At 50.1% G+C, this 11,414-nt stretch overlaps 2 protein-coding genes across 2 annotated transcripts; one reads left to right on the top strand and one right to left on the bottom strand.

Annotated features, from left to right (window-relative positions):
• Window positions 1-7,595: 7,595 nt before the first annotated feature.
• PMZ80_011149 (uncharacterized protein) lies at window positions 7,596-8,402 on the top strand (the record flags this gene model as incomplete). The annotated part of the gene is made up of 2 exons (XM_064879537.1): window positions 7,596-7,796; window positions 7,926-8,402. 2 exons carry the CDS (start codon window positions 7,596-7,598, stop codon window positions 8,400-8,402), a joined length of 678 nt encoding a protein of 225 aa, XP_064724711.1.
• Window positions 8,403-8,567: 165 nt separating this feature from the next.
• On the bottom strand, window positions 8,568-9,017 carry HPA3 (D-amino-acid N-acetyltransferase; the record flags this gene model as incomplete). The annotated part of the gene is made up of 1 exon (XM_064879538.1): window positions 8,568-9,017. One exon carries the CDS (start codon window positions 9,015-9,017, stop codon window positions 8,568-8,570), a length of 450 nt encoding a protein of 149 aa, XP_064724712.1.
• Between the last annotated feature and the right edge of the window lie 2,397 nt (window positions 9,018-11,414).

The raw sequence follows: 11,414 nt of genomic DNA on the forward strand, positions 1-11,414 counted from the left end.
AATCCTGATATCCAGGGGCCTGAAAAGCCCAAAGGAGCGGCCCACTTGCGGCTCGGACACACCTTGCTTAATCATTCAAGCGAGACATGTTGTCTAGCCCCTATCCAGGTAAGAGTTCTGGCCGGCGATGTTGCAAGTCACGCGACCTTCACCCAGACGCTTCAAGCTGTCAAGCCAGGAGATTAAATTCGTGCCCAGCATGGAACCGAATCTGCAGATCTAAGTAATAGGTACCACTCAAGCACTGTTGCCTCCTTATGCTGTCTCAGCCGTATCCGGTATTGCACACCAAGACCTGTTTCCACGACACCGCAGAACAACCGAGTGCCAGGCTCTTGCCAATCACGATGAGGCTGCGCATAAAGCCACTTTTCCAGCATGTGCCTTGACCGGTTGATACGCCTCAGATGTGGTCACTGCAAGGTGTACCAGGTCGATCGATGCGTTCGTTCGGGCAAGCAAGACACACCCTGTGGTGACCTTTTACGCATCTGTCTCCGGCACTCCACGACACGCAGCTGCTTCAGATGCAAAGCATTGTCCAATGTGCACCTCGGGGTTGCGAGTCCAACGTTGAGGCGTCTCAGACAAGGGTCGCCGTAGATGTTCATCATCTCCTATCTTCGGATATCGGGCTTCATTTCGTTACGATCGGCGAGTTCGATCGCAGAATGTGTGAACGACGGCTGCAGAAGCGAAATACCAGATGGCGGCCACAGATCTGGATTCGTGACAGATCAGAAAGCATGCTTTCGATACGTCCTTGTAGCACAAGTACGGAGACAAACGACAAATATATCTTCGGTGGATCGAGCAATTCCAAGCACACACCAAAACTGCAATGGAGAGTTACACGAGCATTGGAGATTGAGAGAACTTCTAAACAAATGGGGTGAGAGTTGCTCTTGAGATTGTCGAATGCGCTTGAAATAATGCTATCTCTGGGACTCATCACGCTTGGGAAGGGCAATTTGCACTTCAGTCTGGCACTTGCCCTGGATGTGGAATAACAACCCGTAAGAAGATCGTCCCGTGATTTCAAAGCCTCCCAATCGGAACTCTACGGCCAACCAGGTGCTTGCCACACCTCAACTGTTCGGTAAACATACTCGGTGCTCCGAGTTTGCAGTGAGCTCCTCGAAGAAAATGTTTCTATCTACACTCTCTTGCATCAATTTTGGGGTGAGGTGGGGAACCTAGAGAGATGCAGCGCCCGGTGGACGTGAAGGCGTGGGTGGAGATCTGTACAACCGAAAAAGCACAAGAGGGGAAGAAGAATGGAGGTGTGAAAGGAAGACTCTTGGAGAGCCTGCAAGGTTTACGTCGAAGCCATGGGCCTGGAGAAGCATGATGAATTGAGCGACCATGATGCATCCGGAGAATGATTAAATCGTCATATTTGGTATAGGTATATCTCCAAACCCTCGTCAGATTTCCGCCCGAAAACTGCACATTTTGAGCATTCGCTTGTCACCACATGGCTCTTCAAGCTTCTGATCTTAAGCCTGCAGAAGAAACGGGCTACGAGTAAAATATCATCAAAGGTTTGGACTCAAGTCCAACTCAGGTAGTCCGTGATGGAGGGTTCTTTTTTCAGATGTGTGACGTTGAGAAAAGGAGCAGTGTCGCTGCGCAGACCGGTCTCTCTAGAACGACTGCTGTCCTGCCCGTGACGGTAGACCCTCTGAGCGGCTCACGACGTAACATTGAGCCGTGGCCTGAATGTGCTGAAAGACGTTCGTTCGAAAAATGGCTTGCGGTCTAAATTTGCATTCTGACCATCCAGAGATGGTATGTTGTTGTTCACCATTGTTTTGCGCGAAAGGTCCGATCACCCGCAATCGACGAACTACAGTAATGGCCATAGCTCCATCTCTTATGTCGAATAATGGTCCACGAGGACGCAGTCTCACGCCCAGGGCCGGTGCTGTGACCGCGACTTCCTGGCTGTGAAGCTGGTCAGTTGCAGGTCCTTCGGCAGGCTGACAAGAGGGAGACTGTACTGATGACCATACCATCATAGCGAGGGTTTTCCGATGTAGAGCTAGCTGCTGGTGTCTAGGATGCTGACCTCAGCAGCAGCAGCCATACCATCCGTCGCAAGTATTGCTTGACCGAAGATGCGGTGGTCATTGATGATGTAGTTCCACGATCTACTGGCGCCGACATCTCTGTCGCAACTAACCAGTGTTGGTCGATCTGAACTTAGGTGACGTCAACGAAATAGGAGATTTGGTCCTTTGCGTAGGGACACGGCATATGCGGTGAGAGAACCGCTGGTAGAAGTCAATGTTCCGTTCAATAGGCAGTATTGATCGTGCAGCTTCCGTCGTCGGTCGTGTGGCGTGGTCGTTTACAGTCATACACCTAGAGCATTCTTGTGCTGGGTAGCTCATATCTGTGAAAGCGTCCCAAGCAGGAGCTCTTGAGCCCTGCCGGGCGGTAGAGGATGGTCGCTAGCCATCCCGTGGCCTTTTGGATTTGGATTGACTACTAGACCTCCTCACCTAGATATACTTTCACAGAGTACAAACACCGCGTTCGCGGACAATGATCTGTGCTTAGCGAAAGGACGACGCGTCTCCTACAGGCTAGGCACTTAGCGTGAATACAATTCATTATCGCCAGACGTCGCAGTGGAATTGCAGGTGCCTGGCTACGTTGTCCGAAAAGCAGTCAAGATGTGAGGATGAAAGCCCTGCTTGAGGACGTACCTTGAGGACGTACCTTGAACACCACTCTCTTGACGGAAAGCGAAATGCATTTTGTCAGCTGACATGGCCAGGTGCAACCGAGAAGGCTTGGCGCAGCACGTTCTTTAGTGTGCTAGGTCTAACTAAACGTAAGCTGAAAAACTTGTCACCAGGGTCAAAGTAATTCCGGCTCGTTTCAGTGATAGAATGCTGAGGTGAGGCCAGCTGCCGAACAGACCCGTAATGCCAGACGGGGTGCTTACCAAACAGTCTGGACGTTAGTCACGCCAAGCTCAGACCCTCAAGGCGCCTAAAGGATTACCCGCCGCCACCGCGCGACACCACGCGATTTCGGTCCTTAGCATGCTCTGGTACTTCCTTGTCGCCGGCCGCACAGGCAACGCAGACAATGCTCAAAACATTCTGCCATGCGGATGCGGTGGAATTAGTAACGTGATTCAACCTTTGATTAATGGCAGGTACAAATACAAGGTGCGAATCGGACATAACCTACGCTCACACACTCACAGAGACATGGACAGAGTAGTATTCCAAGACAGCAGTTTGATGGGTACGCTGTCCTGGAAGAGATCCGGCCACAAAGACTCTTCACCTTCATGCTTGCCACCGCATATTTTTTGGTTTAGAACACAAGCCTCTCAATTCTGTTGGTCGCCCACCAAATCGCTGTCCGACTGTCTGGACGCGAAAACAATGGCCATAAACGTCCCACCCAACTTGTCGAGCCGAGTCCAGTCATTCAAGAAGTGGCTTCCCAACCGCGAGAAGCAATCTGCTTTAGTAGAGGAACGAGCATTGACGTTAATATGTGACACCATGTCCGGGCTTGCATCTAGCCAAGCAAGGAAGAGAAGGCAATCGGCCACGGCGTTTGTCTTGCAAACCTACGGAAGTGCTGGCTGACGTTGGAATGAAGCAAATCTGGCAAGAGGAATGGGGAACCTGGTGCTACACGTGACTGGTAATATGTTGTTTATTCAATCAGGCATAAAGGGGCTCTACCCGGCGATTTAGGATGTATCCCTATGTTCGACGGGTTTGTGTAACCGCTTAGGACGGCTCTTGTTCTTGTCCGGTCCCCACTCCGACACGCACTTTCTCTGCGAAAGACGGGCTTAATCGTTCGTACGGTATATTGCTCGGAAAGCGGTAGGAGAGTTCCAACACCTCAACCAGGGCAAGATTGGGGAGGTTGACGGGTAAGGAGCAACTAAGAAGTAGGGCGCATTGCCCAACGTGGCGCTGGGGCGAAGACAATAAGTATGATGGGAGTTTATGCTCGGTTGAGATAACTGCAAAGAATTCAGTGGTAACGCAATGATCCCCAATGTCTGACTCACCCTCCGGCTTTGGCAATTCATTTCTTCTGGGAAACAGTGGCTTGGCTTCTTGGACAAGACGCGTAAGCGCAGAGGGTCAAGCTCTGCAGCCTCGGGCATCAGGTACCAGCCAATCATGTAGTATATGAGCAGACAGCCGCCAGGCTCGTCCCAGCACAAGTCAGCGAACCGCCACCCATGTTCATTCTCCACCTGGACGGGGTCCCAAGTCATGAGCTATAGACATCTTTTCTGGATACTATTCGGCATTCACGGTTGCATCAGGTAAAGATTTAGCAGTGGCAACTTACCTTCCAAGGTAAACCCAAGCGTACACGTTGCTGCGTAGAGGCACTAGCAATATACTTGGTCGTCCCCTGGTATTTTGGTCGCTTTTTTCTTGCCTCTCGCTTATGCACTGAATTCCACAGCGTTCCAAACCCTCTTTGCCACGGTGGCGACCTATTGGTCTATTTCAACCTCTCTCACTCCGCTACAGTGCATTCAGTCAAATCATCCCATCGCTATCCCACTCGTCGCAATGGATTTAGCGACAATCTTGAATCCGGAAGACCCCCCTCCTCCTCCAAGACCAATAACACCACCTGCCCAACTAGTACGACGAGACTCCCTCGACGTCGGGCCTCCTACACCTCATAAGCAATGGCCTACGCAAGGCCGGCTACGTCTGACAAGAGACCAGAGACGAGATATCCAATTAATGTTCGACCTTGGCTACAGAAAGAGTAAAATCGCTGATTATATCGGTTGTACGCCCCGCTAAGTGCGATATACACTCAAGTGCAATAAGACTACACCACAGCACCACAATGCGGGCCGCCCTACTCGACTACAAGAGGACGAGGTCCAAATGATTATAGCATTCATTCGCAAGTCAAAAGAAAACCGGCAAATGACTGCAGATCAGCTGGCAAACCACTTCTTTCCTGAGGGCGATGTTAGTGGGATAATGGTAGTAAATGCCCTCAAGAAGAAAACCTTTAGCCGAAGGATTGCCCTGCGCAAATCCGGTTTGTCAAGAAAGCATAGACAGGCCCGTTTACAGTGGGCACTTAACCACGTCGACTAGACAGAGGAGCAGTAGAAAGCTATTCTCTGGTCTGACGAGACCTAGATTACCTCCGGGCAGCACCGTAAGGTCTTCGTCTGGCGTACCCCCGATGAGATATATGACCAGACCTGCCTCACCGATAAGGTACAACGTAAGACTGCCTGGATGTTCTGGGGCTCGTTCCACGGTAAAACGAGAGGTCCTCACCACTTTTGGGATAAGGACAGCGAGGGTACGATCTCTGCGCATACCTACTGCTCGTACATCCTCCCCAAGCTTATCCAATATATTAACCAGGTACAGCGCAAGACAGGCGTCAGGCTAGTCTTCCAGCAAGACGGTGCGTCTTCACATACCTCCGCTGCTACTAAACTAGCCTTCCAAACTATAGGTATTCAGTGCGAGACCTGGCCCGCTAAGTCACCAGATCTCAACCCTATTGAGACTGTTTGGAATATAATGAAGGATTGGATCGCAAAGCACTACCCTCAGTACAAGCCTAATAAGAAGTACAACCGCCAGGTAGTCACAGAGGCGTGGAATGCTGTCGGTAGCGATATATTCGCCCGTCAACTACGTACAATGAGGGCGAGGTGTGAAGCAATTATCAAGGTAGAGGGTGGCTACACGCATTTTTGATATTGGAACCCACAATACAAGATATGACCCAATCGGACTTCCCTTCGCTAAGAGATTAGAGTATAAACGGACCGTCGGCGAGGTCTCTTGGCAAACGCACTGATTCGCTGTCAAATCCCTGTATATCGTGGCGACGTCGAGGTGGCGAGTGGAGAGGGACCAAAATACCAGGGGACGACCAAGTAGGGTCATCATCCTTCAGCCATCTGTTGAGCCCGGTCAGACGAGAGAGGCCAAGAACCATGTGATGAAGACCTTAACCCGATGGAATGACTAGTTGTGGAGCTCATCCTCACATTGTGTGGGGAGCCAAATGAGTCGACGTTGGAAACTTCTCTCTTGGCAAGTGGCTGAACTGGTGGGGTAGGGAACGTAACACGAGCAAAGTTCTCACTGGTGCTACCCGCACAATTAAGTAGCCGAACCAAATCAGCCAAATAGCGTATTCTATTTTAATAAGTAAACTGTCTCCAATAATAAAAAACCATAAAAAAAAACCGTACCTAAATTCTACCGCAAGTAAGCTAGTAGAGAATACGAAGGCGTTTGAGTAATCAATCATTAAGGAACTCGGCAAATTGACTCACGTAACTTCGGGATAAGGTGGGCCATTCTCATAAGGGCCCTGTTTTAGATTAATCTAAAACAAAAAAACTTTTAATCTTTGACTGAAATGAAATTTATTTTTTTATAGGGACTTTTCTATTAATAGAATGTAGATATATTTGGTAATTGCTTCATATTTTTATTAAATATTAAGCAATAAATTTTTAATACAAATTAGCCTTTTAGATTAAAAGTTTTTCATTGCCATTGCATTCTTTCGAATGAGGCCTGACTATTCGCTATTCTAAGCACCTGTCAAACACGAATACTGGATTCTCGAAATCTCTTGGAAGGGAGCAGCATGTCGGAGCTAGAAAAGAATGTATCATCCACAGAAAGTGCAGGCCGAGGTTCTGCCAGAAAAGACTCCCTAGAGGAATACAATGAGCTGGCTCAGCTTGGCTACAAACCTGAGCTGCAACGCAATCGGTCTATGCTGACGTTGCTCATTCAATCTCTTGCGATTGCAGCAATCCCGTATGGCGAAGGCGGGCCATTGTACGTTTGAACGCTCTGAGCTGTTGTGGAAGCCACTAATATGTCTTCAAGGATGAGCGGTATCGTGGGAGGAGGCCCGTTAACAATTTTTGTAGGATGGATAGTAAGTGCTGAAAGCGACGATGGAGTGGTCGTACTGACTCAGAGAGGTCGTCTGCCTGCTTGACGAATGTATCGCAATTTCGCTTGGCGAGCTTGCCTCCAGATATCCAACCTCAGCAGGGCCGTATTACTGGTCTTTCCAGATCGCCGACCGAGGCCAAACCCTGTTATCGTTCGTGACGGGGTAAGGAAAAGTCCTAGCCATTCTCGGCTCACGAGCATTGCTGACCATATTCTTCATACAGGTGGACTTGGCTCGTTGGGAATTGGTGCATAACGCTCTCCGTCAATTTTGGATTCACAAGCTTGCTGGCCGGCACCATAGCCATCTACAACGACAACTGGACGGCGACAAACTGGGAGATGTTGCTGATCTTCTATGGAGTCTGCATTCTCACCTTATGTTGCTGCGCCTTTGGTAATCGGTTCCTGCCGATGGTTGACACATTCTGCGCTGCGTTCACCGCCCTCACCATCATTGTGGTATGCATTGTGTTATCGGTGAAAGCAGACGTCGGCCGTCATACCGCAGCTTACGCTCTCGGACATTACACTTCGCTTTTCTCTGGTTATGGAGGTTTCACCTTCTTCATCGGCTTGCTGCCACCAGCTTATACATTCTCAGCTCTAGGAATGATTTCTTCCATGGCCGAAGAGGTTGCAAATCCGACAACGAAGGTTCCATGGGCACTGAGTCTCTGCGTCCCAGTCGGAGGTATTGCTGGACTGTTCTTCATCCTGCCGATCTGCTTCACACTGCCACCCATGGCGGACATAGTCGACGCTCCGTACGGACAGGTTCTGCCATATATCTTCCATATGGTGATGGGCACTCGAGGCGGAGGCGTGGGTCTGTCGGCGCTTGTGCTGATGATTGTTTTATTCTGTAGCATCTCAATTACCAATGCTGCGAGTAGAACCACGGTAAGTCTGAATTCATCTCATGGGGCCTGACAGCTGCTGACGATCGTTTAGTGGGCTTTTGCTCGAGATAGTGCCCTTCCACTATCACGAGTTTGGGCACACGTCAATACGAGACTGCAGGTCCCACTTTGGGCTTTGGTGCTCACAACGGTAGTGCAGATGCTGCTGGGGTTGATCAACCTCGGAAACAGCACGGCATTTACGGCGTTCATATCCATGGGCGTCATCGCTCTGGCGGCCAGCTACGCCATCCCAATCGTGATCAGCATGCTTCATGGCCGAAGGGAGGTGTCGAATGCTAGATGGAATTGTGGCAAAGTCGGTTGGGTGATCAACGTCATGGCAGTCTCGTGGATTATTTTTGAGGTATTCCTGTTTAGCATGCCAGGCTCGCTTCCAGTCACGCCTGTGAGCATGAATTATGCCTCTGTTGTGTGGGCAGGCTTCGGTGTCTTGGCTGCAATATGGTATATTGTCCATGCCAGGAAGGTGTACAAAGGCCCACCGGAGTCGGATGGTTTGAAGTAGGCCAAAAATTTCGAGTACATCTATTCGAGCAATAGACACATCTACGCTGTTCAGGTAAAAGGTGGATATCCCTCGGGGTGATGGATGTTCTATATAACCTCGTCTACCACCTCACCAGTACCGCTCGATCCACGCCTCAACCTACCAAGCAGTTATCCGCTCACCTCAAAAGTTCTTCTGATACTGCACAAAATCCGTCCGATTCGCAACCTTCGTGTACAGCAGCTGCGCCCGATGATTGAAGTATTGCGTATGCCAATACACACTGTCACATCCAAGTGTTTTCGCTTCCCTGTAGACTCTCTCAATGAGCTGCCTCCCCGCCCCTTTGTTCCTTGCTCCATGTTCAACGAATAGATCGTGCAGATAGGCGACCTCGTCGATAGTCGAGGTCGATTGGTGCGGGTAGTATGTCGCAAAGCCAACTACGTCGTTCGACTCCGAGTCGACGGCAACGACGCAGTACATTCGGTACTTCTCGTCAAGGAAGCGAGAGAAGGTTGTAATGGTAACATTGGCAGGAATGGTGCGTTTATAGAACTGGTTGTACTGATCCCAAAGACTATCCCAGGCCGCCTTGTCGGCTCCTTCAATTGGGCGGATCTGGACTGACATGGTGACTATGCTGAAAGGGTCGAGGAAGATGACAGGGCACTATGCGGAGGAGTCGATGAAATCGAACGCATACCGACGCTGGGGTCTTACTAAGAGGCTCATATTGAGTTCAGAGAGAAGATGTCCACGGGAGCCGGGAATGTGTGCCAATGGCGAGTACGCCATCTACGAAACTCAAGGTCAAACTGATTAATCGTCCACAAAAAGGTCCTATAGAAGTGTAGGTACCGCAACCGTTGTACGCACATGTAGTGACAGCGACCTTCTTCACCCGACAATTTCTTTTACTCGATATCTGGGTCTGGGTACCATGCTATGTATCCTCAGATGTGTTGATCGAGCACTGAGCACAAAGAGTCCAGATCGTAGCCTGAACAATCCAGGATCCGAATCCAAGAAACCTGCCCTTGCCACCAGGCTTATAACTTGTGATATACCCGTAAGTAAACAGGGCTCGACAAAATACCCATGCGCAACCCAGCCCAGCCGTGAGCTTTGGATGATCCAACCCCGCCACCAGCATTGTCAGCATCGTTTGGGACATATTCTCGATCAAGTTGCCGTGCGCTCGCTGGGCACAATTGAGCTGATACGCTGCCCGCGAAGCGGCGGCTTGCTCAGGTGTGGCACAGTGGTTTGGGTAAGGGACTTGCGCCGGGGTGCGAAGGTACGTGACTATCTCGGACTGGAAGAACGAATATACTGGAATGATGCCAAGGAAAACAAGTAAACCATACTTGCATCGGATAGTGTTACGGTCTTTTCACCACGGCTCGACCGGTTTCCGGCGACTGTGGAGGCTAGATCTTTCACGTGACGTGCTTTGAGTCACGTGGATCAGGGGCGACCTGGATCTGAATTGGTACTTTATGCAGTCACCGTTGCTGTGTTTTTGCAGTCGTGCCCAGCAAAGCCGTTGAAAAATCAGATGCGAGTCTTGAAAAAGCGCATGGCTAATCCAGGGTGCCAATGTGTGGAGTATGTCAGGGTTCTACGATTACCGTCGCCATTATTGCAGTCCTGACTAGCAAGGCCAACGAACGATGAAATGGGCGTCTTGTGAATCTTGTGTACATATAGTGTACCCTGTGGAGGCTAATGTCACAATCTCACCATGCTGATCGATCATCACGACAATGATGCAACCTAGACCTCGATCGAAGGTGCCCAAGGAAGTGTTCTTTGTGATTCACTTTATCGTTAATATTTACAGGGCCTCCTGGTTCTGGCTGCTCGCCTGCACCTAGGCTGGCATAATCACACACTCTATGCAACCATACCCAACGGTTGACGCGTGGACTGCAACAGTTCAGAGATGGTATTTCTCGTGTGAGAATAGCTAGCACCCATGAGCTTCTGGACTATGTCAGAAACATACATTGACACTGTCAGCGGTATACAGTACGCAGCAGACACTGTGTTGCAGAAGGTCGTGTTGATTGGGGTAGTAAAGCTGCATCCAGGTGGGCATGCGTTTGACCTCAACAACGCCAAGCAGATAGGCACGAATGCGGCTCAGACACGACCGTTCGTGGTGGTTGTCGTGGTCAAGATTCGGAGAACTGTGCCACCCGAGACTAACAGTACGTCAAGACTTGCGTGCGAGGCAGCCGAAATCCGCCATTCTGGTCAACACTCTCCTGCTCACAAGCATCTCAACCACAAAAAGGAAGGGCGGCAGAGGCCAGATCGTGATCGACCAGAAAACACCATTGACCCGCCGAATGTCTGTGATTGATTCGCAATGGCGAGCTTCCTCGAGAATGATGGATGCCATTTACCAATTTGGGGGCACTACGACGATGGAGGTCGTCCGACGTGCGGGTTGACCAGTATCCCTGGGAAATCAGCCTCGGAACCGTGACGATCACCGAGCGGCAACGGGAAGGACGACCATGAACACGGCTGAGTTATATGCTATGGATCTTTTGTGCCCCTTGGCTGAGCGTGGCCTTTCCTCTGTTGTTAGCTGCGATGTGGTCCTAACTCTCCTCTATGCTCCTGCAATGTCTCGATATAAGTCATGATGATGAGCTCGCAAGTTTCACAATTCCTAAAGAGGTCGAATGTTTGATTGTCATTGATTGTTTGGGGAAGAGTGATCACTTTCATAGAGCTACAGTATGCTGCTCTCGCAGTCGTTTTAAGGAACACAAGAGAAGTGTGACTTCAAGCTGAGCAGCTGGAAGACCTCAAGTGATCTATCTATTCATATGGTATCAAATTTATCTCATCGGAGGGATACTGCTTGGGTTAATGATCTACTTAGGTCTTTGGTCATGACAGGATTTCGTTCATGCGTGGCCATCACGCTTTCTCATGCACCGCCAGCACCTGTCGGGTAGTGCGAGGCAGACTCTCGTCTACCCGACCCTCCAGGGAAGGTCGTGGCTCGCT

The sequence above is a fragment of the Knufia obscura genome, assembly GCF_036327395.1.
Source record: "Knufia obscura strain CCFEE 5817 isolate CBS 148926 chromosome Unknown scaffold_26, whole genome shotgun sequence".
In the NCBI taxonomy this organism is placed as follows: domain Eukaryota; kingdom Fungi; phylum Ascomycota; class Eurotiomycetes; order Chaetothyriales; family Trichomeriaceae; genus Knufia; species Knufia obscura.